General features: G+C 50.2%; 1 protein-coding gene across 3 annotated transcripts in view; it reads left to right on the top strand.

Moving 5' to 3' along the window:
- Positions 1 to 27,136, top strand: part of LOC311529587 (rho GTPase-activating protein 39-like) — a 121,849-nt gene that overhangs the window by 73,776 nt on the left and 20,937 nt on the right. For all 3 annotated transcript variants that reach the window (XM_084645630.1, XM_084645631.1, XM_084645632.1), the window contains exons 3-5: positions 10,156 to 11,473; positions 18,310 to 18,862; positions 23,095 to 23,184. In XM_084645630.1, the coding sequence (XP_084501756.1) occupies positions 10,156 to 11,473; positions 18,310 to 18,862; positions 23,095 to 23,184 (1,961 nt within the window). The remainder of the gene's footprint in view (positions 1 to 10,155; positions 11,474 to 18,309; positions 18,863 to 23,094; positions 23,185 to 27,136) is intronic.

Here is a 27,136-nt window from a genome sequence, read left to right as displayed (position 1 = left end):
TCCCCCAGGCTGCTCCCTATGAAACCGTCACTGCCTCTTCGCTCTTGTGGCTTGGCCTGGTAGGGGCTTCCCACTCCCCAAACTCCATGGTCGTGATCTGTCTCCAGTCACTGCCTGCCCATGGGGTCGTGTAGTGGTGGCTGTGTGCCCCGCATCTGCCAATCCACCCCAGGCTCGGTGGGTCATGCGGTGGTGGCCGCCTGGCCAGGGAGGTCACACAGTGGTGACCACCTGCCCCATGTCTGCCCTCCACTGCCTGCCCAGGGAGGTTGTGCTGTGGTGGCCGCTGGCCTGGGGGTGGGATGGGGGTCGTGCGATGGTGGCTGTGTGCCCAGCTTCTCCCAGCTGCCCCCACCTTGCTGCACAGTGTTTTGTGGAGTGAGAGGCACTGCAGCTCCTCAGCACACTCGCTCTGCAGCGCACACAGCTCAGCAAGGTGGCGGTGGCTGACAGGAGGGGGCACGCAGCCACCACCGTGCCGAGCTCCCAGGCAGGAGGTGGTCAGAGACTGCCTGACCCGAGCCTGAGCATGCTGGGTTGTTTTCAGCCCACCCGCTGGGTTTGGTTCCAGGGGCAAGGCTCTAATCTACAGTACCCAGCGCAATCCCAGATCTCCAGCACAATGGCAAAGCAAACAGATCCCCGCAAAGCATTTTCATGTTCCCTTTGCTTTTCTCTCTCAAAAGGTACCTGCTTCATATGCAAGTTCCCCCTTTGCTAATTCTCCATCTTACTGAAAGGGCCAGCTGTGCTGTCACCCGTCTCATGTGGGAGCCCACCCTGACCTGCTCGTCGGTCACAGTTCCTACAAGGTCCATGTCTTTCCTTTTCAGAGTGACTCGCTTTCCCTCTCCTCTCCTCATTTAGTCCCCCTCTCCATTCTACTGCACAACACGAGAGCTGTTCCTGTTCCCTTTTCACTGGTTAATAAAGATCCAGGTTTCACCCTTGTTGCTTCCTCCAGCAGTGGAATAAAAACAGTCAAAAATTCTTTTGACACCATTTGTGGCTGGCAGGGGCCAGCAGAAAGCACAGAAGACTTTGTCGAAAGCTTTTTATTATGACATCTTTTGATGCTGATGTTTTAGCTGTCTGCTCCGTAATAACAATCAATCATAGCTAGCACTTACATAAGTACGCCATCACCCCCTTTCCCTTGATTTGGTGAGCGCCCCTTCTTTTAAACACAGATACTGGGTTCAAAGGAGGCAAGTGACAAAAGCCCAGAGGTAGGTATAAAAAAGGTGATCGGAACAGCGGGTTTTAGACGTTGAGGGCGGCGGAGCGGGGAAAATTACAATGGGTTCATAGGAGCAGCAAGAGGGAAAACAGTGGGGAATCTGCTTAACGTTCTAGGTGTCTATACCCAAAAGCAAGAAGTATGGGGAATAAGGAGGAAGAACTAGAAGTCTTAGTACACAAGCTACACTAGGACTTAGCTGGCATCAGAGACTTTCTGGGGTAAATCTCATGACTGCAGTGGTTGGCCTAGCTTATTCAGGAAGGAGAGGCAGGGAAAAAACGGAAACACTGGAACTGCCTCACCATCCTAATCTGCTGCTTCTCAAGTTCGGTTGATACAGCAACTCCACCACACACTGTTTGGTTGCCAGGTCTCTGTCTGCTCCTTCTACCCTTTTTGTGGGCGGGCTGCCCCCTACTTCCCATCAGTCTGTCTCCAGGGGAGAGGATCCTGGCGTGTGTGAGCACAGACCATTTGAACTCACTGCAAATATGTCTTCTTGTAACAAAGCAATTGGTGTTTTCCCCCCTCGGTTCCTAGTTTGTTTGTTTTTTTTTTTGGAGGGGGGGTGCAGTTCTGTAGTGTCCAAAGCTTTAGAACTGTCTTGTCTGCGGTGGTGATCCAGGCCCAGGGCTCATGGAGAGAGAGCAGTTTTGACACCAAAACCCTGAGAGTTTCAGTGGCTTTAGTGGATATGGTTAACCCACCAGCCCAGAGGGATTCCTCTCTTATGAGATGATGACATTGCCTGTTTCTCTTACCCCACCACATTGCACCTGCCTGGGTTCAGCCTCTGAGGACAGAGTTCCTGTCGGTCTGTCACTGGGGAGCATGCTGTGTATGCTGGAGGGGCAGAAGAGTGTGTAAGATACATTCACTCAGTCAGGGCCCTGGCTTTCTGGCTGGTTGGAAGAGATCGATTATGCTCTGCCCCAGGCTGGTCCTTGAATATCTTTGGCCACAGCTGTGGAGCAGAGAGAGGGGCACCTCTGATGCCACACTGGGAGAATGACACCTGTGTGCAGCAGTGGCATATGGTGAAGTCTGTAATTCACCCACTCACCCCAAGGTGCACCCCATTAGCTCTGTTATATCATTAGTGCTGCATTCCCTCCTCCCTTTCCGGTTTGGTGGATCTGATAGGGAAATTGGTTCTTACCTGTAAGCTGGCTTCTCTTGTGACTCAGCTGTATCGGAACAGAAGCTCCACCCTGGCTGCTATTTCCTGGGGAATGTCAAGGAGTGAGAAGAAGAAAATAGCAGTTCCTGTTGTCTGATAAACATTTGACTTGGGGCAAATAGGAGGCAAACTCCTGGGTCCCTGGCTGTCCTCTGCGTCCTTGGCTGGTCCCCTGGAGGACTATGGAGCAAGTGTGGGATCCTGTAGCCATCTGACACAGAAAACCCCTCTCACAGGTAGGAAGCAGTTTCTGTTTGGAGACTCTCTCTCTTTTCCCCCTTCCATATCCTCATTAATGTGAATGCAAAAGGTGCAGGGAACCAAGCTCTGGGCTCTGCTCCTTCACTATCAGCTGGGAGAGTTTGTCCCAGGATCAGGGAAGGAGTGTTCTGAAGGTCCAAAAGCAGTGCCCTGTCTCAGAGTCAAACAGGGAATGCTTGCGCTGGGAAATGGGACAGAAGTCCATGATCAGCATTTCCTTGCTAGGACGAAGGATTATCCTCCAGAGTGCACGCAGCTGTAATATCTCTGGAGAAACAAATCAGAACGTGCCTGGTCTGCTGTGTCAGACATGCACACGGCCTGATACGCAGGCCTCTCGCAGGCCCTGGTTTCAGGAAGTGGTGCTGCTCCACACTCTGGGAGGCAGGGTGAGGCCAAGGTTCCTTACAGAACAGAAGCTGCTATGTTACTGGATAACACAATAGCTGAGCTGCAGCTGTTCAAAGGCTGCAGGGCGGGTGCTCTTCTCCAGCTCCTGTGCAGTTCAGGGAGTTCTGCCTTTCCAAATAACTGCTTTTCGGAGAGTAAATTGTCATGTACCTCTGAAGTGGTTAAAAGTACCATCAGTGGGCTACCGAGGCCATCAGCAGAACAACCCTGCAAGCTGTCCAGACCCGTTGTTACTATTTAGTATTGAATGATGACAGTTTGTCTGGCACCGCACAGAACAACATGTTCCTGAAGTGAGGAGGGCTATTGCCGGGCATGGATTGAGAGGAAAGAGATCGAAGGTATTTCTCATTTCCTTGAGAAATGACTAGAGCAATCCAGCCCACAGTCTTGCAGGACTAAGTTGGGCAGAACTTTCAGCCCTCCACCTGTCTCTTTTCTCTGCAAGTGAAAGTCCGATAAGTGCTCTGTGTGTTGCAGACAAGCCGAGCCTTTGGAGCAATGGCATTGTTCTGCCTAATGCCCAGGGGGTGGGGGCAGCGGGCTGCTGATAGCTGCCAGTGGTTATGTAAAGCGATGCGGGTGCATTCAGTGCCTGCTGACAACAGTGAGTGTGAGCAGACTGGGCCTGGCTGAAGAGCGTAAAGCTAGCCATCACCCTCTGCCTGGGTGGTGATTGGAGCTTCATGCTTCTCCCAGTACACGCGTCCACAGTTTGTGCTCTCTTTCGGGGTGATCAGAACCTGGCAACTGCTGGTCAGGGCCAGGTCAGGTGGGAGATACTCTTTCGATGTTGGGAGCGGGGAGGATGTTGATGTCTCCTCCCCAAGCACTCGCAGCTGCACTGAGGCATGGCATGTCTCTGTCAGGATGTTCTCCTGCAACATTCCTGTTGGGAAGGTGAGTGAGGGTGTCTCTAATCTGGGCAGGTTTGCCCATTGCCCCAAGCCAGCAAGATGGGCTAAAGTTGCTCCTGCATTACACTCCTTTCACTGGGCCTTCGGACAGCCAGGCAGCATGATGCAGGAATTGACCTGACATGGCTGCAGGTTGAATCAACAGGCAGATGTTTCCAGTGCTGCTTTTAATGTGTCCCTTGGCTGATGTCACCTCTCTCTGCTCCTGACCCAGTCGTAGGTAAAGACCAAACCAACCAAAGCTCACTCTGAGGCAGGAAAATGCTAATTTGAAAGCCTTCCCAGTGCTGCTGCCCTGGTTCTTCCCACCAGTGCAGAACCCCATCTAGGGACACCTGCACTGCCTTCCTGGGGAGCTTGCTGTGGCTTTGTATTGTTGCTGTGTGTGTGCAATGTGGGTGCATAGGGTGTGTGTGGGGGGGTGTACATGCGGGGGGGATGTGCAGGCTGGTGCGTGTGGTTTGGGTGCGTGTACGTGGGGTGTTTGTGGATGTATGCGCACGGTGGGTGAGTGTGGTGTGTTGGTGGGTATGTGCATGCAGGGTTTGTGGGTGTGCATGCAGTGAGGGTGCGTGCATGAACATGGTGTGCATGGGCACACCTGTGTTTTTGTGTGTGCGTGGTGACGGTGGGTGGGTGCATGCCGTTTGTAGGGGTGAGTGGGTGGGTGCAGATGCATGTGTGTTGGGGTTGGCTCATTACAGTCATGAGGCGACAGATTTGGTTGCAGATGCCAGACCCAGGGCAGGTTGGAGCAGAGTTTTCTTTGCAAATGCCATCTTTGTCCTTCACTAAGCTCTCCTGCCCCTGCCCCAGCACTCTGCCCAGCACTGCAGCCATTGCAGGGACTTAGCCCATAAGGGAGGAGTCATGGGCACAGAGGGTGTCAGGGTTCCCTCCCCACTCTGAACTCTAGGGTACAAATGTGGGGATCCGCATGAAAGACCCCCTAAGCTTATTTCTACCAGCTTAGGTTAAAAACTTTCCCAAGGCACAAATTCTTCCTTGTTCTTGGATGGTATTGCTGCCACCACCAAGTGAGTTAGACAAAGATTCAGGAAAAGGACCACTTGGAGTTCGTGTTTCCCCAAAATGTCCCCCTAAGCCTCTTCACCCCCTTTCCTGGGGAGGCTTGAGAATAATATACCAACCAAATAGGTAAACAAGGTGAGCACTGGCCAGACCCTTGGGTTTTTAGGACATTAAAAACCAATCAGGTTCTTAAAAACAGAACTTTATTATAAAGAAAAAAGTAAAAGAAGCACCTCTGTAAAATCAGGATGGAAAGTAATTTTACAGGTTAATAAGATTTAAAACACAGAGGATTCCCTCTAGGCAAAACTTTAAAGTTACAAAAAACAGGAATAAACCTCCCTCTTAGCATAGGGAAAATTCACAAGCTAACACAAAAGATAATCTCATGCATTTCCTTGCATTACTTACAATTTTTGTAAACTTAAATGCTTATTTCAGGTAGGGTTTTAGGAGAATTTTTTTTCCTGCCCTGGTCCTTCTCTGTCCCAGAGAGAACACAACAAAGAGAGCACAAACAAAACCTCCCCCCACAGATTTGAAAGTATTTTCTTCCCTTATTGGTCCTTTTGGTCAGGTGCTAACCAGGTTTTTGAGCTTCTTAACCCCTTAATCCAGGTAAAGGAGGGATTTTATGCTCCCCGTAGCTGTATGTTTATGACAGAGGGTGAGAGCTAATGCAGCCACATTCCAGTGGGCAGAGCACAGACACACACTGCATTGGCCACACCTGGCGCCCTGGCTGGGGGTTAGAGCGCGTTGTCAGAGAGGAGCTGAGGAAGCCAAATACACCAGGAGGACCGGTACTTGGGGCTGGTGTTATACTTATAAGAAGCACATGGGACCTTTATAGGGGAGAAGGCAGCACGCCACATTTATTGAGAATACAACAGTTAACATGCTTTTTCAATCACACACACAGAGTCCTGTCAGGTGATGCTTATGATCCGATGCTCCTGGAGTGTGGCAAGACGAACCCAAAGTCCCTTGGCCAAGCACCCTCTTCTTATAGTCTTTTTTCTCTGTTGAAGACTATGGATTTTGCTGCGTCAGTTTGTGACCGGGTTACTTCTTAATTGGTGTATCTTTTGATGTAAACATTCCAGTACACCGCCGAGAGTCATCCTGTCCTGGTTTCAATTTAATCAATTGTCTTGTCTTTCGGGGTGCCAGCGTTCACCTCAGGGTTGTCAATCTGCCCTTCCTTTATTATGGATGCGCGTTGATGATTCTTTGGTGTTGTTAAGTCTCTTCACTCCTCCTTCCTTGGCCATCTGGCTATAACAATGGCCTTCACACCTTATCTTTTCCTGATGCAAACATTCCTCATTCACGCAAACAGTCTTTTTACAGAGACCTTTGAGAACACAAACAGTGTCAGTTTATTTTGAATCTCCTTAACATAGACACAATACAAGATCCTGTCTCTTACATTTCTTTGTTTTAAGGTTTAGTAAGTATATTTAACTAGAGTGCCTAATTTGTAATACATATAGAATCATAGACTATCAGGGTTGGAAGGGACCCCAGAAGGTCATCTAGTCCAACCCCCTGCTCAAAGCAGGACCAATTCCCAGTTAAATCATCCCAGCCAGGGCTTTGTCAAGCCTGACCTTAAAAACCTCTAAGGAAGGAGATTCTACCACCTCCCTAGGTAACGCATTCCAGTGTTTCACCACCCTCTTAGTGAAAAAGTTTTTCCTAATATCCAATCTAAACCTCCCCCACTGCAACTTGAGACCATTACTCCTCGTTCTGTCATCTGCTACCATTGAGAACAGTCTAGAGCCATCCTCTTTGGAACCCCCTTTCAGGTAGTTGAAAGCAGCTATCAAATCCCCCCTCATTCTTCTCTTCTGCAGGCTAAACAATCCCAGCTCCTTCAGCCTCTCCTCATAAGTCATGTGTTCCAGACCCCTAATCATTTTTGTTGCCCTTCGCTGGACTCTCTCCAATTTATCCACATCCTTCTTGTAGTGTGGGGCCCAAAACTGGACACAGTACTCCAGATGAGGCCTCACCAATGTCGAATAGAGGGGAACGATCACGTCCCTCGATCTGCTCGCTATGCCCCTACTTCTACATCCCAAAATGCCATTGGCCTTCTTGGCAACAAGGGCACACTGCTGACTCATATCCAGCTTCTCGTCCACTGTCACCCCTAGGTCCTTTTCCGCAGAACTGCTGCCTAGCCATTCGGTCCCTAGTCTGTAGCTGTGCATTGGGTTCTTCCGTCCTAAGTGCAGGAAACCATAGTAGACATTATAATTTATCCTAAAACAAAAGGGGTGACCATAATCAGTCATAAGGATTGTTCTGGTCTGTCCCTGTCTTAACATCAGTACAGACACTGGCAGTCTGTCAGATGCATTTCTACCAGTGTCCCAGAGGGTCATTCCTTTCTGCTATTCAAAAAGGGTGGCTGGCAGGATGAAATGAAATCATACGTTAGTACCTCTATTCTTATAATACAATTATAAAATTCTGCTCCTACATGAGTGCCCTTGTACTGTTATCCAGGGGACCCAGGTTGGGCTCCCTGGCCTGGGATTCCCAGGCCATCTCCCCTTGGGGGGAACTGGGGGAGGGAAATTCCTTGTGGGAGGCTGTGTTCCATTCCCGGTTTCTTGTTTCCTGCTTCGCAGGGGCTGGGCACACTCAGGTTGAGGAGCATTGTGCCCCACGCGGGTGCTGCTCCGCTCAGTGTGGGGCGGTGCTGAGTGTTTCCGAGAGGCAAGGCCGGTCTGGTGCTTAGTCAGTTGGGTTGTGGTTTGGGGGCTAGGGAGGGGTTGTAAATGGAGGGATCCTTAGAGCCCAGGCCTGGGTGCAGTCCGTATGAGAGCGAGCAGCTGATGGCATCATTACAGCGGGGTTCAACCCAAACCTTCCAGTCTGCTTTCAGACTCTCTCTCCTCCCCAAGCGCTGCACTGAGGCGTGATGTGTCTGTCACCCAGCTGGAGCCAGGCCCTCTGCCAGCCGACATGTGCCCTGGACTCTGCTAACTTTCGGCGGGCGACCTTTGCACCCTGGGAATAGTGCAGAGCACAGAGGCAGTCTCCAGTCAGCCTCAGACCCTCCTGTTGGGGCCTCATGATGAGAGGCAGGAATCATGACTTCATGTGGGTCCAATTAAAGGAGGGAATGTTCTAGGAGAGATACGGTAAATCGCTGTCATGTGGGGATTGGGAGAGCAGGGGCTGGGCAGACAGGCCATCCTGGGGGGGAAGGGTGTCGCATCGGGTAGACACAGCATCCTGGGGTGGCGGCTGGGGGGGAGGAGGAGCAGACAGGCCATCCAGGGTGGGGGAGACATGGGCAGACACAGTGTCCTGAGAGAGGGGTGAGGGTGTGGGCGGGGACTGGGCAGACAGGCCATCCTGCAGGGGAAAGGGGTGGCGCTGGGCAGACACACCTGGCCCACAGGGAGTGGAGGGGGCAGTGGAACCATTCTAAGGGGTGGGAATGTCTCTAGACCATGCCACAAGGCTGCAAACGAGGTTGGATTTGGGGGTTGTGTCTCACACGAGTCAGCTGGCAGAGGGCTGCTGGGGGTGCGTGGTAAAGGAAGAGTCTGTCCTGAGTGAGTGAGTGAGTGAGACTGCAGGGCAGGGGTTGGTCCACCACCTTTCTGAGGAAAGTCTCTTGTGTCCCCCATGTCTCCAAGTACTAAATACAGCAATTCAGCTGGGTAAACAACAGGCTCTCCTGCTTCCTTGGGAGGCCACCCCATGCCAGCTCCCTCTGTTGGGACACATGCCTCCTCCCACAGTCAGAGCTTCCTCCCCCTGCTAGAGGTGTTCAGCTATTTCCAGGGCACAGACCCCAGGGAGACGTGTCTGAGTAAGAACTTCATACAGGGAGGTTGCTCTCCATACGGGGTCCCTGGGGGTGGAAGTACACACCTGCTGCTCCCAGGGGATCTCTGCTGGGGAGCTGCATCCCTGCTCTGGTTTTTGTGTTGTGCACGCTGTGCCATACGCTGCAAGCTCCTGGTGCCGCTCCTGCGACACTGCATCGTGTCCCCTGCGTGTAATAGTGATGTCACTAGCATGTCACTACCCTGCCTCTGGCTCTCTCAGGCCTTGCCCACGGCACCAGCGTGGCAGCTCAGCACATACCTTACACCTGCCCTTCCTGGCCTGTGTGGCACTGTGCAGCTGTAGACTCGGGTTTCCTTTTCACAAGCCAGGCCAGTTTTGCCCAGGCCATGCAGCAGAGTTAGACTTTCCTGTCTCAAAACTGGATTCCCACCTGAGTCTAGGCTGTTATCGCAGTGCGAAACAATGCCTCTGGGATGGCACTCCTGGGGGGATCTACGAGCCATTCCCAAGCACACGGCTAAGGTCACAGGGCTCTCGGCCTGTCCCAAGGGAAGGAGAGGGGGCTGTTTTAAAAAAGCCAGAGCACATTGGGAGGAGGAACTGATCCAAGAGCTGGATGAGGGGTTCCCCACAAGGCCACTAAGGCATATAGGAGAGTTTGGAAGGATTGTCTCCCTAGAGGTTGGTTACCTTGTTAGAGTGGAACATGCATTCTGTGAGCCACATTCAGTCATCCCTGGTGTCGCTCCGGCTGACTTGCAGGATTTGACCCAGGGGCCATCTGGCACTGAGTGCCTTCAGCTGGAAGTATCACTATCAAGGAAGACGTTTCTGAACCATAAGCATTTGGCTGCTTTTCCATTTAACATTTCAAGTGGTGGAGAGATCCGGCAGATCTCTTATTCGCCTCTAGCCAGCCAGTCAGGATTGGCTGCCAGATTTGAATGTGTGTTCTAATGGGTTAGCATTGTCTCAGACCTCTGAAGGGGTAACAAGTAGAAAGAGCCTGGCTCAAATGGCTGAACAGAGTCATGTGATGAGTCAGGCATTTTTCTCATGTGTAAATATTATATTTCCTGTTTTTAGAAGTCAAATGTCCAGGAAACAGCCCCAGAGGGGGTGCAGAGTTTAGGTGGGATGAATCTCCAAGACTTTGGAGATTCAATTTGATGTCTGGGTAAAAGCTGGAGGCAGCTCACCCATCTCCCACTTGACCTGAGATCTGAATTGCATTTTTGTTTTCTTCTTTTCCTAAATAATTCCCTATGTTTGTGTTTCTCTCCATCCAGGGACACTCCTACCCGCTGGCAGCCTTTGCCAGGCACTAAAGCAGCCATGCTGGTTAAAGTTAACAGTTTAAGACAAGTGCAGGATTCATCGAACAGTTCAGTGCAGCCACAGAGTACTGCAGAAACCAACAGCCAGAAATCTCTGCTTCCAAATCCAGTCCCATATGCCCAGCCTCAGTCCACAGCCCAGACCCCAGCTGCTGCAAAGCCAGCCTCTCCAGTGGAAACCAAACCGTCGATGCAGATTAAAAAGACAGAGAATGGTGGGTTTTGCTTAGTGCTAAGGAATGGCCCTCCTTGTCATGTTCCGCCAAGGAGCGAAACAGGGACACCACAGCCTGCATCTCCCAAATATGCATCTCCAGCACCTATATATGATGAGCCGTCATTAGATTCCCCAATTTATGACGAGCCTCCTGTAGATATGGACACTGAGAGTGTAAATGCGAATGGGACATCTCCACAAATATCTCCAAGCAATAGCTTCCAAAAGCAGCTCCAGCCAACCAAATTATTGCATCACCCAAGTATGCAACAGCAACAACAAGCTGGAAAAAAGCATGTGCGAAACCCTTCCACCACAGAATACAGCCCTGCTGGAAGAGAGTACATTAAACACATGGTCAATGTTGACCAGTCATCCAAACCTCTTCACTGCCCCGGGGGGGTGGCTGATAGCCCTGCTAAACCACAGCCTGGTCTGCTTTCTTCAAAGGACAGTTTCAAGCAGTCCTGGAGGGTCTTGGAAGCCAATGTTCTCAAGAATATGGAGGCCCACCATAGTCGACAGAACAGCCCACAAGCTCAAGAGTACCCTACTGTTATAAGTCAACAGGATTCTGGCTACTCAACAGGCCCTTCTCCAAGCTTGCGAAAGAGGAAAGGAAGGAGACAAATGGCAGGTCAGGGAAGACCTGGCTCAGTGGGCAGCAGCAGTGAACTCAGTGCTTTGAATGATAAGTTGATTGCGGAGATGCGTGCCGTGGTGGGGAAATCGGCAGCCTGCAGGGGAAGCAAAGCAAGCCTAGATGCCGACATGCTGGAAAATGCCACCTCAACAGGGAGCAGTAAAGTTAGGTTTCAGTCAGACCATTTGAAGAAAGGTGTCATCCAGCACTCAAGGGACAACGTGACCTCTAGTAACAGGTCCTTGTACAGACAGGGACTGGAGAGGACAGGGAGCTTCTCGAATGACCCAGCTATGCAACAGGACGTAGTGAGGTCCAAGAGGACCTATGAGAAAATGGACTCTTTAGAAAAGAATGTGATGAGCCAGAGAAGTCTGACTTCATCAGATGCAGCACGAACATCCTCTCAGGTATGTGCCAATGATTATTTCAGTTAAAACACTTGCTGCTAGTCGATAGGGGTAGTTCTAACCCAAATGCACCATGCCATGTACTGATGGGTCTGGATTACTTACTGTACAAAGAGTTTTATTTACAGACACTGTATGTTCTTGGGGAATAAACAACAGATTGCAGAATCTTGCAGCTTTGTAATTGGAGGATCCTATTTCAGACCAGGTGCCTGATGCGATAGGTGGGAATTATGGAAGAGAAAGCAGAGTTTGGGTCCCATGCACCAAGTACGTAGCACTGAATGTGGTTGCTTGACTTCATTTACTTATTTGTATTGTGGTGTCATGGACCAGGACCCATTGTGCTAGGTGCTGTACAAACCCAGAACAAAAAAGGGTCCCTGCCTCAAGGAGCAGACAATCTAAGACATAAGAGAACAGCTGGATACACGCTGGGAAGCACAAGGAAACAAGGATTTGTTATTGGTCAGCATAATAGGCAGCATCTCAGCCCATCAGCTGCCTAAATGTTGTCATGTTCTTTGTAGGCCACATGTAGGAGGGATTTGGAGGAGGACAGTGAGGTGGCTTGGAGGGTGCTTACAGGGGCAGCAGCAGAGAAAGCAGGAAGGTGCTTGTCTGAATGTAACAAGTGGGCGAAGGAGGCTGGTGTTACTGGCAGAGTGGAGTTCAGAGCTGACATCTTGATTGTGTCTAAGAGATGCTAGGTCAGGCAGGGACTTTCTGTGAAGAGCTCTGAATGTGCAGGTGTTTGTTTGGATGTGGTAGAGAAGAGGGAGCCAGAAGAGGGGTGACATGGCCAAAGGGGAGGTGCCAGGAAAACGCTCTCTGGAGCAGCATTCTGAATGGGTGTAAGTGGGATGAGATGGGATTTGTGAAGGCCAGACAAGAGATGAGCCTGCGTATGATGGTCTAGAGAGAAAGCCGAGTCAAAGATGATACCCAGGTGACAGACTTGTGTGACAGCGCGGATGGTGGGGTTGTCCTTGGTAACGGACAAGAGGGATGGGGGAAGGGGCTGACAAGAAGATTAAGAGCTCTGTTTTGGTCATGGTGACCTTAAGCTGATGTCTGGACTCCCAGGAGATGTCAGAAAGGCAGGCTGAAGTCTAGGAGAGAAAGAAACTGGTCTGGAGTAGAGGTAGATCTGAGAGTCATCACTATAGAGATGATAGCTGAATTTATGTTTGTGAATTAAATTGCCCAGGGATGAGGAGTGGAAGGAATGGAGAAGGGGACCAAGGACAGAGCCCTGTGGAACCCCCAGAAAGTTGGCAGAGGGAGGAGAGGGATCCTCTGAAGGATTAACTAGAGAAGTAGGAGTACAAGCAGGAGAGGGCGAAGTAATGGAAGCTGAAGGAGTCCAAGCTTTCGAGAAGAGAAGCCCCGTTGAAGGCAGCAGACAGGTCCAGGAGGATGAGGATGGAGCATTGGGTCTCAGCATTGGCCAGGAAGAGGTCATTAGAGGCTCTGGTGAGAGCCATTGCAGCAGGGTACAGGGGTGGCAGGAAGATTGGAGGGCATCTAGGATGGCATTGGAAGAGAGGAGCTCTGGATAATTGTTGTGGACTGTATGTTCAGTGGGCTTAGAGATGCTGGGAGATGAGACGCTGGAGGGACAGATGCTATCAAGGGTTTAAAAAAAAACAAAAAAAGAAAACCAGGAGAAATTATCCTGCCCAGTTTGGTGTTACAAGGAGGTGCTGAGCAAGTGAGGAAGACACGTGCTAATTTATCACCCCCACAGAGCCATATGTTTAGGATTGGAGAGGGTAGGCCCAGACGAGAGTCAAACACAAGTAAATTCAGCATTGTTTGCTAGCAAGAAAACCACCAACCTAATCTCAATGTCTGAACTATTTAATGTGTGTCCTGTTCTGACTAGCTCTGGGGTTGAAATTTAAAGTGCTCCTAAATTTATAAGTGTTTGCAAAGAAAAAAAAATGCATATGTCTTCTTTTGCTTCTTTGTGATGCAAAAAAAAGGGGGGGGGCCTTTAAAAATGTACTTTGCACTTTGTGGAGCAAGATCTTAGGGGGACACAGAGGCAGGATCTGCTTGATGAGTTTTGCCCAGTGTTACTCACTGATGTTCTGGAGTTGTTGGAGGATTTTGAGCCACAGCCTGTTTTAGAACCATGTCCTTTCTGACTGGGGAAGGCCAGCCAGGGAAGGACGGGTCCTTGTTTGCCTCTGTTAAGAAGGGCAGGATCCTTGTTTGCCTCCATTAAGAAGGGCAGCCTTGGAGAATGCATGTGTTCATCTGTAGCTCAAGATACAATCCAATATTGACAGACTAGCCAGAGTTGCACCTTCCATTTTTGGATTATTGAGACGGTTGTGGCAAGACAAGTCTCTCAGTATTTCGCTGCTCAGGTCCCCGTGGTTTTGTCAGTCAAGCTACATACCTGATTTGGTTTAGAGACTGCTCTTGTTGTGCTCATCTGTGTTTGCCTCCTAACCGCAGACAATGACCATGTGTCCATGCTGGTATTATTAGATCTGCCTTCCATACCCTTGATCATGAGGTGTGGCTGGCTCATCTGAGCTTTAGGTGGAGTTGGTGGGGCAGCTGTATGGTTCTTTCCTATCTGAGAGATCCCAAAAGGATGTATAGGACAATTGCCAATCACCAACAGGGTGGACAGGTTCCATTGGCCTCTGGCTGCAAAGGTGTGGCCTTGTGTTTTGGATGTGGCTTTCTAACTTAATCCATGCTTTTACACTTCAGTATCAGATGAATGCAACACGAGCCACATGAGGCCACATTTTAAACTGGCCCAGAAGTTAAAACTGGTACAGAGAGCAGCTGTCATCTTGGTAGATGGGGCAACTGCAGAGAGTACTTGGCCCCACACTGGTCACTTCTCAGCGTCCAGGTAGACTTTGAGGTGTTGGTTTTGATCTATAAACACCTATCTATAGGTTATAGATCTGTTTGATCTATAAAAATCTATAAAGATCAAGGACAGGGTAGGCCCGTTACTTAGTGGGGGAGGGGAGAAATAATAACAGAAAATGTGGAAATGGCACAGGTGCTCAGTGACTTCTTTGTTTCGGTTTTCACCAAGAAGGTTAGTGGTGATTGGACGTCTCACATAGTGAATGCCAGTGAAAATGAGGTAGGATCAGAAGAGGCTAAAATAGGAAAAGAACAAGTTAAAAATTACTTAGACAAGTTCGATGTCTTCCAGTCACCAGGCCTGATGAAATGCATCCTAGAATACTCAAGGAACTGACTGAGGAGATACCTGAGCTATTACCGATTATCTTTGCAAGATCATGGAAGATGGGAGAAATTCCAGAAGACGGGAAAAGGGCAAATATAGTGCCAATCTATAAAAAGGGAAATAAGGACAACCCAGGAAATTACAGACCAGTAAGCTTAACTTCTGTATCCAGAAAGATAATGAAGCAAATAATTAAGAAATCAATTTGCAAACAGCTAGAAGATAATGTGATAAGTAACAATCATTATGGATTTAGGAAAAACAAATTGTGTCAAACTAAACTGATAGCTTTCTTTGACGGGATAACAAGCCTTGTGGATAGGGGGGAAGTGGTAGATGTGGTATATCTTGACTTTACTAAAGCTTTTGATATTGTCTCACATGACCTTCTCATAAACAAACTAAGGAAATGCAACCTAGATGGAGCTAGTGTAAGGTGGGTGCAAAACTGGTTGGAAAACCATTCCCAAAGAGTAGTTATCAGTGGTTCACAGTCATTCTGGAAGGGCATAACGAGTGGGGTCCTGCAGGGATCAGTTCTGGGTCCGGTTCTGTTCAGTATCTTCATCAATTATTTAGATAATGGCATAGAGAGTACACTTAAAAGTTTGCGGACAACACCAAGCTGGGAGGGGTTGCAAGTGCTTTGGAGGATAGGATTAAAATTCAAAATGGTCTGGACAAACTGGAGAAATGGTCTGAAGTCAATAGGATGAAATTCAATAAGGACAAATGCAAAATACTCCATTTAGGAAGGAACAATCAGTTGCACACATACAAAATGGGAAATGACTGCCTAGGAAGGAGTACTGCGGAAAAGGATCTGGGAGTCATAGTGGACCAAAAGCTAAATATGAGTCAACAGTGTAAGGCTGTTGCAAGAAAAGTGAACATCATTCTGGGATGTATTAGCAGGAGCATTGTTGTAAGCAAAACACAAGAAGTAATTCTTCTGCTCTACTCCACGCTGATTAGGCCTCAGCTGGAGTATTGTGTCCCGTTGTGTCCACATTTCAGGAAGGATATGGACAAATTGGAGAGAGTCCAGAGAAGAGCAACAAAAATGATGAAAGGTCTAGAAAACATGACCTATGAGGGAAGATTGAAAAAATTGGGTTTGTTTAGTCTGGAAAAGAGAAGACTGAGAGGGGACAGGATAACAGTGTTCAAGTATGGAAAAGGTTGTTACAAGGAGGAGGAAGAAAAAATGTTCTTCTTAACCTCTGAGAATAGGACAAGAAGCAATGGGCTTAAATTGCAGCAAGGGAGGTTTAGGTTGGACATTAGGAAAAACTTCCTAACTGTCAAGGTGGTTAAGCACTGGAATAAATTGCCTAGGGAGGTTGTGGAATCTCCATCATTGGAGATGTTTAAGAACAGGTTAGACAAACACCTGTCAGGGATGATCTAGATAATTAGTCCTGCCATGAGTGTAGGTGACTGAACTAGATGACCTCTCGAGGTCCCATTCAGTTCTAGGTTTCTATAAAGCCCCACCTGAGAGATCCTCTCCCTGTGGTATGATGCCATGGTTACCACCAGGAGACAGGCAGCAGTAGGGCATTCTGCTTGTGGGCCTGGGGCTCTGCTATTCCCTCCCACCCAGTGCGAAATAGCCCAGGTTGTCGACCTTCAGGGCATGCTGAGGGCCCCATTGTTGGGGGGAGTTAAGGAGGTGATGCCAGGGTCTATGTGCGGCTGATTGTATGTTTAAATACAGTTACACGTGAAATGATCTCGTCTGGGCCTTGGAGTCCACGACCTGGCACACCTTGATTATTAGAAACAAATCCAGGGTAGCTACTTGACAAAGGTTCATGAGTTCGTCCTCGCTGAGTCTCTGTGGAGTCTACTCCGGGGCACTGCATGTTCGACTGAACACTGCATCTCGCACAGTCTTCTGCAGCTGCACTCCTGGAGAGAGAGAACAGCCCCTTTAGGTCTGAGGTCATGGATTAATTAACTGTGCTCTCAAGCTGAGTTAGCGCGAGTCTGCCTACCCAGGTGGGGAGGATCGTCCGCAGCTGCAGTGCAGATGCACTCTTAGGGCCCTTGGGGTAAATCTCCCTGGCCTGTTGTTGTCGGTTAGTTTTGGATCTCTCTGGAGGTGGGGCAGGTAGAAGGCAGTACTCTGCCTGGTCTCTCTCAGCTAGTCCTCCCTAACCTGCAGGGGAGATGAGGGCACTTGGCCTCAGCCTGGGCCATTATCATGCTGAACCTCACTGTCCTCCCACAGGACAGCCCAGCGTCTCCTCCCAGGGCATTCTCTTTAGGTGTATCGTTACGCAGCCTTGCTACCCAAATAGATGTGTGAAGACCCTGGCCAGACTCCCTGTCGCAGCTGTTCCTGCTCCATTGTAGATGTGGCCATGGATCCCAGAAGGGAGGCTGCGGGAGCCAAGGAAAAGCACACAACAGTCCAGAAAACTGGCTAGCCTGAAATGCTGTTGGCAGTCATCTGGGACGGCCTGAGCTGGCCTGCCGCTGCCCCGTATATGATGCTAAGCCTGACCAGAGCCCTCCTCCTGTGTATGATAATGTGGCTTATTGCATGTAACCCAGCTGTGAGACACTGGTTGGATTGGCATGACCTAGCCAAAGACAGGAGGTTCCTGGGGTCTGCGTGGACAATGGGGGCCATGAAGTGGGGAACAGGCACTTTGAAAGGGCCACATATGTGATCACATGCACTGGGGAGGAGGGCATGGGGCTGGGGTTCATGGGCTGCTGCGGAACATGGATGATGAGCGTGTGCTGGCTGTGGGGAGGAAGGTGTGGGGCTGTGCCCTCTCAGGGAGCCTCAGCGAGGTGGTGAGAACCAGGGTTTGGATAGCAAGGGGTGATAGAGCATCTTGTCTAGGAGTACAAAGGGTGCTGTGTGCCAGAGAGACAGAGCCTGGGTACTCCAGGGGAGGAACGTGGCATTCTGGCCGATGAAAGAAATCCACATGTCTTGATAGACTGGCCTGGAAACTGCTGTGCTAGCAGAAGGCCTGGTGTAGAATGTGCGAAAGGAATTTGGGATCACCTGATGCAGGTGTTCTCAAGATACAGCCCTCCCAAAAGCTGACTTGCTTTGAACATTTCTAAGTGTTTATAGTGCTTTGTTGTCAGAGCTGGGAAAATACTATGGGTGGGTCCAGCTACAGGGCTGGAGCAGCAGAAAAGGGAGGCAGAGGCTGCAGGAGGAAAGGAACTGGGAGCTGTGCTCCTGAGCACCCTGCAGCTCTCAGCTCTGCTGGCCCCCAGATGGAGTAGAGGGTGTGAAGAGGCGAGAGGGAGATTGGAGCTGAGTGGCTGTGAGGAGCTCCTGCTGTCTGGGTTGGCACCTGGAGTCCTGGGCCAGCTTTGGGGATAAGTTCTGCTTCCCCACCCCCACTAGGGACACAGTGCAGGAGGTGGGCTTGTCCCTAAACATGCCCTAGAAGCTGTCAGCGGGGGCTGTTGGAGGAGTGCAGATCCCAGCCATGGACTCCATCCAACATACGTTTTCTCTCTGCTCACGACTCTAGTTCCTGGAGGTTGGGTGGCTGATGCTGCCTCACTCGGGTAAGACGCTCAGCTAAAATGCTTTTGATTGTAACTTGTCTGTTCTCCCTTGCAGCCTGGAACAATAGAGTCAGACTCCAAGCAGGAGACTAGCGTGCAGCCTGCCATCAGCATGGAATATCAGTTTCCCTACAGCACGTTACGGAAGCCCATCTCTCAAAGCAGCATGGCAGACTGGGCTTCCAAAAACCTGAACATGCACACTCAGGGCATCTTCCGCCGAAGGATCTCCATCTCCAACATGCTCTCCTGGAACGGGGGCTCCATCAAAAAGCCAATGCTCATCACCAGCAACCACGCCATTAAAAAGGAAGCATGTGAGATGTTTAAACTGGTGCAGATCTACATGGGAGACCGCCAGGCCCGCATGGACCGAAATCATGTGGCTTTGGTCACAGTCACCAAGTGCTGGAGCATACAGGGTTTACGGGATGAGCTTTACATACAGCTGATCAGGCAGACTACGGACAATATGTGTTACCGAAGTCTGGCATGGGGCTGGGAACTCATGGCCATCAGTCTGGCTTTTTTTTCCCCATCACCCAAGTTTCAGTCTTACCTGGAAGGTTACATCTACCGCCATCTCGACCAGGTCAATGATGAAAACCGTAAGTGCCTCGCACATCACAACAGCTGTTTAATGGCACTGAAATTCACCATCATGCATTGGGCTAGCAGTGAGCCTATGCAGCTCCGCTGCTCCTGTGCAGTGTCTGATTATTTGGGCAGCATCTGGTATATACATTGAGGCTATGTCTACACTTTGGATGCATCACTGTAAGGCCTCTCATGTAGCCCCTATACGCTGATGGGAGAGAGCTCTCCTGTTGGCATAATTAAACCACCCCAAACGAGCGGCGGTAGCTATGACTGGCACTTTTGTTGGTGAAACTTATGTCGGTGGGGGTAGGGGGGTGTTTTTTCAGACCCTGACTGACAAAAGTGCTAGTGTAGACAAAGCCTTGGAGAGGGACAGACTCTGCTCTCCCTTATGCTGGTGTGAATCTGGAGTGACTGCACTGGACTGCAGATTTACACTGGTGTATCTGAAAGCTGAATTTGGTCCATATTTTGTGGAATACCCTCTGAATGAGGGGCTAAGCGACATGTTATAATTAACTGCATTGTGCAGGAAGACCGGCAAGCTGGTGGAGGTTGTAACCCTGATACTGATTAGTAAGGCTACGTTTTAGTCATGGGTATTTTTAGTAAAAGTCACGGACAGATCATGGGCAAAAAACAAAAAGTCACAGCCCAGTGACCTGTCTGTTGACTTTTACTAAAAATACTTGTGACTAAATCTTACCTGCTGGGAGGGGAGTGCTCCTGAGGACTGCTGCTCCTGGTGGGGAGCGGGCAGCCTGGGGCCCCCTGCCGCTGCTGGGGGGATGGCCAGGCCCCACCACTGCTCGGGCCAGGGGGCAGCCCGGGCCTCCGATACCACAGCCAGTCCAGGTGGGGGGCGGTCCGGGACCCCGGGGCTCCGCAGCCGCTGATCTGGGTGACGACGGCCTGGGGTCCCACTGCCACTCCGGGCAGGGTTCAGCCAGGGCCGCCGCCGATGGTGGTCCAGGCGGGGGTGGCCCGGATCCACACCCTCTACCACTGGTCCCGGACCACTGTTCCAGGGCAACGCTGGGGACCAGCTGCCTGGGGCTGTCAGAGCAGCGGCCGGTGTGGCTGGCTCTGAGGTGCTGGGCTGGCCCTGGGGTCAGCCGCACCTGCCGCTGCAAAATTCATGGAGGTCATGGAAAGTCACGGAAGCCATGACCTCCGTGAATGATTCGCAGCCTTACTGATTAGTAATACTGGTAAGTCGTCATGCTTAAATTCCAGGAAGGTTTGCAGCCATATTGCTATCAGCAGGCAGGATAAGGGTTGTGCCATTCCCAGGAGCTGCTGGGCCTGTGCAGTAAACACTTCTCAAGCAGTCACAGGCAAATGGGTGTTTCTTTAATTAATTTCCAGTGCCAAGACAGTTGTAATCTATGGAGAGAAGTAGGACTCAAGTCCTTCCATCATGCGGCACAGCTGCTGTCAGGCCTTCTCCCAGTGATTCTAGCTTGTATTTGATTAAACAAATGGCTGCATGCAGCGGTGATGTAGCCGTGTCAGTCCCAGGGTATTAGCGAGACAAGGTTGGGGAGGTGATAGGATTCTGTTGGTGAGAGCCAAGCTTTCGAGCTACACATTGGTCTTCCTCAGGCCTGGCAAAGGTACTCCTAGCGTCACAGCAAAATGCAAGTTTTAACAGAAGTAGTTAGCACACCTTGTAAGGAATATTCTGTCTTGAAAGAATACAAGCTACTGTAGCTGGCGTATGTCAGTTCTAGGCACAGTCTAATCAGGGGTTCTCTGACTGTTACAGCCTTGAGAGACAAGGTGGGTGAGGTAACCATGGACCCACACGGGGACAGCTGCATTGTGCACAGCCTTGACAAGACAAAGGCTTTTGTCAGCAGTCCCCAGTGTGTGATAAGCAGAGCCTCACCCCACAATGCCTGGAAAGGCGTGCCTCCGAGCAAAGCTGCACCTCCAGTCGCTGGCCCCATCTGTACCACAGCATCTCCCACTTTCAGTGTCAGACAGATATAATCAGAGCCCCATCCAAAATTATGAAGTGCTAACAATGAAGGTATTTATAGGCACTTCTTCAGTGCTCAAGAGCAACGCTTCTGCCTAGTCATAACTAACACACACGAATCGCTCGAATCATTTCTCCCATGGATGTTCTGCTTGCAAAGAAACTGAGGCCGTGACTTGTCCAAGGCACAGGGCCAGTGTCAGGCCAGCGTTCGGAGTTCCTGTCTCCCAGTCCTGTGCTCTGCTCACAAGACTACACTCCTCCCAAAGGTCTCTGATTTAGATGGGTTTAGTTTTCTAAGGTACAGAGCACACTTGACTGGATCAGACTGACGTGGGGAAGAGTAGAAGCTTTGAGAACGAAGTACAATAGAGTGGGCTGGTGGAGGTGTAATGGGGAGGCTGCCCAGCCCCCCTAAGGACAGCACCCGGTGATAACAGCCTGTACACCGAGATTAAAGGAAAGTGCTGCTGCTGGAGCCCCAGAGCCAAATCCAGAGTGGCACCAAGCAGCTGCTGTGCCCACTGGAGTCAGTGGGCCTGACTTGACTGGGCTCCTTACTATGGCAAGTTCCCCCTGACTCAGTATTTTAGATGCTGAGCCAGGCTCTCAGGAGAGGGAACGGCTGGTGCTCGATCCCTGTAGGACTGACCTTGCATTGGGTTAGGGAAAGTTTGCATTCTGTCGAACATATCAAGTATGCCACACGTGTGCAGTGGGATATCCTTGGCCCACGGCTTGTGTAGAAATTCTTCCCAGCAGAATCTCTGCATGGGCTGCAGAAACTGGTGTTCACAGCCTTAGCTTTTGCCTATTGCCCTCTGCCATGTACACACACCCTGAAGAACACAGGTGCACCATGTTGCTAGCCTGTGATGTTCAGTGGGGACAGATCCCAGGATCTCAAATTCCAAGTGCAGTCAAAAATGTCATGTGGATTTGTTTCAGGGTGTAAAGGATATTCCCCTGCACTCACCTAACGCAAACATGGCGGCAGGAAGCTTACTCAGACCTTCCCAATGGTTCTCCTGTGGGCTGAGACAAAGCATTCGACTAATAGAATCATAGGAATGGAAGGGACCTCGAGAGGTCATCTAGTCCAGTCCCCTGCTCTCAAGGCAGGACTAAGTATTATCTAGACCACCCCTGACAGGTGTTTGTCTAACCTGCTCTTAAAAATCTCCAATGATGGAGATTCCACAACCTCCCTGGGCAATTTATTCCAGTGCTTAACCACCCAGATAGGAAACTTTTCCTTATGTCCAACCTAAACCACCCTTGCTTTAATTTGAGCCCATTGCTTCTTGTCCTATCCTCAGAGGTTAAGAAAAACAATTTACCTTCCTCTCCTTGTAACAATCTTTTATGTAGTTAAAAACTGTTATCATGTCCTCTCTCAATCCTCTCTTTTCCAGACTAAACAAACCCAATTTTTTTAGTCTTCCCTCATAGGTCATGTTTTCTAGACCTTTAATCATTTTTGTTGGAGCTTTCAGTCCTAGAGGAGAATTTTCTGGATGAGTGAGGGTAGAGAGTCTAACGGAATGGGAATTGCAACCTTAGCTCAATCATTTGCTCTCCATAAGCACGCTCCTAGATGGAGCATTGAATATTAATGCTTCCTCCCATGGGTGTAGCAGCTCTGAGCTTCCCCTTGGCCAGAAATTCAGGGGCAGAAATAAACCAGGGGGCTTTGTAAACTGGCTCGGGCAGGATTTTCTTCCTCTCATTTCCCAGACTTGGGTGCTGCAGGGGCCAGTGGGATCACTAGGTCAGTCTTGCTAAGTGCTGTTGGGGTGGTGTTTGGCGGAGGAGAGGACAGCTGATCTGTAAGCAAGACAAGCTTGCGGAAGGAGATTTGACATTCTGGAGCCTCCCTCTGGTATCCTTGCTGTTCAGTGGATCCCAGTGATGGTCTCTCTGAGCCCTAGCCCAGGCCCCTCTGGAACTGCTTGATACCAGAGTCATGGACACAAAGTTCTTAGAGGCTCTTGCACTTTAAATAGATTTTATTCTCCTCTTCCCCATCTCCCCAGCCATGGCCTCCAGCTCTCCTAGCATCCGTTCCCTGACCAGTTGAGGCCAGCCTGCCCCCTCGTGCAGCCCCAGAGCACGTTGCTTTCGCTGATGTCTGTGGGCAGTTTTGGTGTCTTGCTGTCCATGCTGGGTCACTGCCTGCATGCTGTAAGGTGAAGGAGGCGGAGCGCGTTCGGTCTGCTTTGAGGTCACTCACTTAACCGTGCTTTGGATTTTCAGTTGCCCAGCGCATTAAGGAACTTCTGGATCTGAAAAACAAGAAGAACTCCAAATCCAGGAAAAAGAGGAAGCAAAACACCGAGGAAGAAGGTAAAGAGAGGCAGAATGTGAAGACTACACATGCATGGTCTGTCAGCCTCTGCAGTTAAACCTCAGACACAGCAGATTAGTTGCTGTGGGAACTATTTGGTAACAGAACCTGTAACACGGTGTTGTTCAGTCTAGGAATATGAATGTGTTCAGACTAGCCCCACCTATTAAGGTTGCCTAACAATTCTCATTGTAAGACTCTGTTTTCAGTTACTTATAACTTTACCAAACGTTAACCTTTCGGTCTGAAATTTTACATGCCTGGTGTCTGCCTCAGGCTGAATTTTTTGGAAAATTTCATCCAAAGAGGTTTTCTCATTTCTAAGAAAGAGTCTAGGGACCTTCTCTTTGGATAGCTCTAGCACAGAGGTGGGCAAACTATGGCCCGTGGGCCACATGCAGCCTGCGGGACCATCCTGCCCGGCCCCTGAGCTCCCGGCCGAGGAGGTTCGCTTCACCCCCTACCCCGCTGTCCCCCGTCCCCTGCAGTTACGCTGCCACGTGGGCAGCGCAGCTTGCGCCCGCCCACCTCCCAGGCTTCCCAATAAGCCTGTCCTGCCGCTCTGAGTGGCCTGGTAAGGGGGCGGAAGGAGAGGATGGTTGGATAAGGGGCAGGGGGACCCGGGGGTCAGTCAGGGGACGGGGCAGTTGGATGGGGCGGAGGTTTGGGGAGGAGGGTGGTCAGGAGACAGAGAGTGGTGGTGGGGGGGTTGGATAGGGGGTGGGGTCCCGGGGGGTTGGGGGTCCCGGGCAGCGGGGGACAGGGAGCAGGGAGAGTTAGATAGGGGGTGGGGTCCTGGGGGGGCAGTTAGGGGCGGGGGGTCCCGGGAGGGGGTGGTCAGGGGACAAGGAGCAGGGGGAGTTGGATAGGTCAGGGGTTCTGAGGGGGGCAGTCAGGGAGCGGGAAGTGGGAGGGGCGGATGGGGGCAGGGGCCAGGCTGTTTGGGGGATACAGCCTTCCCTACCTGCCCCTCCATACCATTTCGCAGCCCCAATGTGGCCCTCAGGCCAAAAGGTTTGCCCACCCCTGCTCTAGCACCACCATGCTTTGGAGTAGGGACTTGAAAGTTGCCAGGGGATTGGCCTTTGTGCCAGGAATGTGTCTTTTGCCATCTTTATGAAAATTTGCCCACATTTAGCTAAGTTATAAGCCCTTGAAAAAAATCTCAATTCATGCACGATCAATAGGGACGTCTTAGATTTTAGTAGTGACATTCCCGAAAGATTCCATCATCTCTGGGCCCAGGGCTGTACAGGACTTTCACCGCAATGGCAGCTCTGGGCATCTGCCGGCTGTGTAAGGGGTGGGTCCTGTCACTGGAACTGAGAGCAGGGAGCCTGTGACCTTTTGCTGGGCCCAGGCAGCATGGAGAAGGCAGCTGCTTGTTTCGAATGCAGAGGGGATAAGCACTGAACCTGCAGGGGAGTAGACTGGGACAAGGAGCCTTGGGGTGCGGTGGTGAGTGGGAAACTGGGTCCAGCAGCTGAGGTGCAGAGTGTGAAGGAGACTGGGACTGGGCTGAGAAGCCAGAGGAATGGAGATTGGGACCAGCTAGATGAGGACAATGAAGAAAGCATTGAGAGCTGGTGAACCGGAACCCCTGGGAAATGTTTGTGCCTACTGCCAGGAAGGAGTAGAGAAGGGCCAAGACCTACTGTGCTGTGGAGATCCTTGTACAGTTCCGGAGTTGGGAGCAGCATTGGTGAAACCCAAACTGTGCAGCCCAGAAATATTCCATAAACGGCAACCTCCATTGCATGTCACTCAGAGGTGAACTGTTTATGTGCATCATGCTAATCAGCTTGGTTCAGCTTTGATTTACAGTCACCCTTGGCTAATAGTTGCTTGTTTTCCATCCTCTGGTTGGTTGCGAGCTGCATTGTATAGAGGAGGGGGATTTTTCAGACACTCTGCAAATGCATTTGGGTCCAGGGATCTTTCAAGTGAGAAGGATTGTGCAGTTTCTGCTTAATCTCAGCTGGTCAGACTGGCCTGCCAATTGCAGACTAGCTAGTATCATGCTGGGGCTGACTCTGCTCTAACTGCCCAGGGCAGAGGCCCATGCTGTTCTGAGCCCTGCCTCCTGCCCCTCCCCATTCCAGAGCTTACAGTAAATATAGTGTAGGTCCCCTCCCTCATGCCCCCACAGCTGCCAGCCTTCCCACACCGTTCCCTGGGGCAGTGTGTGTGTTGGGGGGTGGGAGGGAGCAGCCTGGGGCGTTCCAGAAGTTGTCAAAGCCTCAGAGTTCCACTGAGCAGCTAAAGCTCATGGATACCCCGTGTCCCCATTATCTGCAGCTCTCTTCCAGTGGCCTTGGGCCTTTGGGGGGGGTCTTCTGCACACACTGTCCAGAGGGGGTGTGGGGCTATGCAGTGTTTCCCCCATACATTTGTTCAGGCTTCTCCTATGTTTCCCTGTCTTGTGGCAGTTGAGGAGATTGGGGTTCCCCCGTGGAGTGTCCCCTGGCCATTTCCAAGAAACCAGTCTGCTTCCAAAACTTTGTTTATCTGGTTACAACCCATCCTTTGCCAGCCACTCTGGGCTCACTACAGCTGTCTGCCTGCTACCTGCACAATAATCCCATGATGGGAATGAATTACTCTCCTACTGGGTGTGTCCTCTGGCCTCAGCTGGCCAAGATCATGGGTAAAAAGACCCAGGAGTGTTGGAAGATAAGTGACTGCATGAGTTACAAACCAGCCATTTCCTCCCTGCTGCTCACTGCATCCCAGGGCCAAACACCAGCGTTGCTAACCCCAGCTATTCAGAAACCACGGGTCAGGGACCAAAATAGCATGAGGTTTGAAAAGTAGGAGATTGGAGTTCTTTTTCTTGGCCCCTTTGTGTGGGTGCCTTGAGGAGTCATGTTTTTCTGCCAGGCTGGATTGATTTAAATCCCCAAGTGGAAAGCCTCAATTGAAATAATCTGTTTTAACTAAAAAAAACAACGAGGAGTCTTTGTGGCACCTTAGAGACTAACAAATGTTTTTGGGCATAAGCTTTCGTGGGCTAAAACCCACTTCATCAGATCCGATGAAGTGGGATTTAGCCCATGAAAGCTTATGCCCAAATACATTTGTTAGTCTCTAAGATGCCACAAGGATTCGTCCTTGTTTTTGCTCATACAGACTAACACAGCTGCCACTCTGAAGTGTGTTTTAACCAACTTTTTCATTTGTACTTCAGTTATTTTCCAAAGAAAGGTGCATTCTCATTAGCTGATATGACCATTAAACGTGTTGATTTACAGCTAAATAGAGCCTTTACGCTAGATTTTGTACAATTTTTTGCTTCCCAGGAGGGTACAGTATACCTACATACATTTATTTAAGCAATTATATAGCTTAATATTTTCAGATTTTTATTAATTATAAATTTTAGTGTGTGAGAAAATGGTGACTGATATATTGCTTATTTACTGGATAATTCACTTTTGGCTCATGATTTGTGTCCAGCTGCATTAGGATGGTGTTTCACATTTACAACAAATGATTTATTACAGTTGTAGTCAGTGAATTAAACTGATTATTTCAGGTCAACCTAGGAATAGTTTCAAGTAAGGCCTGGTCTACACTACAAAGTGAGGGAGACCTAGCTGTGCATGTGTCTGTACCTGAATTTGTCTCCCACCGATGTTAGCACCCCATTACGATGACGCAGTAACACAACCTCCCTGAATGGCATTGAGCCATGGTCGATGCACTGTAGTCAACGCAGTGCAAGCATAGACACTGCACTACCTATGTCAACCCTAACAGTCCTCCAGCAGCTTCCCACAATGCCTGACACTGACCGCTCTGGTTACATTGTGAACTCCACTGCCCAGGGTCACACAGGCTGGAATCCTCCCCACTCCCTGAAAACCCCACAAATATTTGAAATGCCTTTCCCTGATTTCCCACCTTGATGAGCACACCTAGCAGCTCTTCACTGTTGTGTGTAGCTGCCCA

The sequence above is a fragment of the Lepidochelys olivacea genome (genome assembly GCF_965140295.1).
Source record: "Lepidochelys olivacea isolate rLepOli2 genome assembly, chromosome: 13".
NCBI classification, from domain to species: Eukaryota; Metazoa; Chordata; order Testudines; family Cheloniidae; genus Lepidochelys; species Lepidochelys olivacea.
Note: the sequence above shows the minus strand (reverse complement) of the source record. Positions and strands in the feature narration are given on the sequence as shown.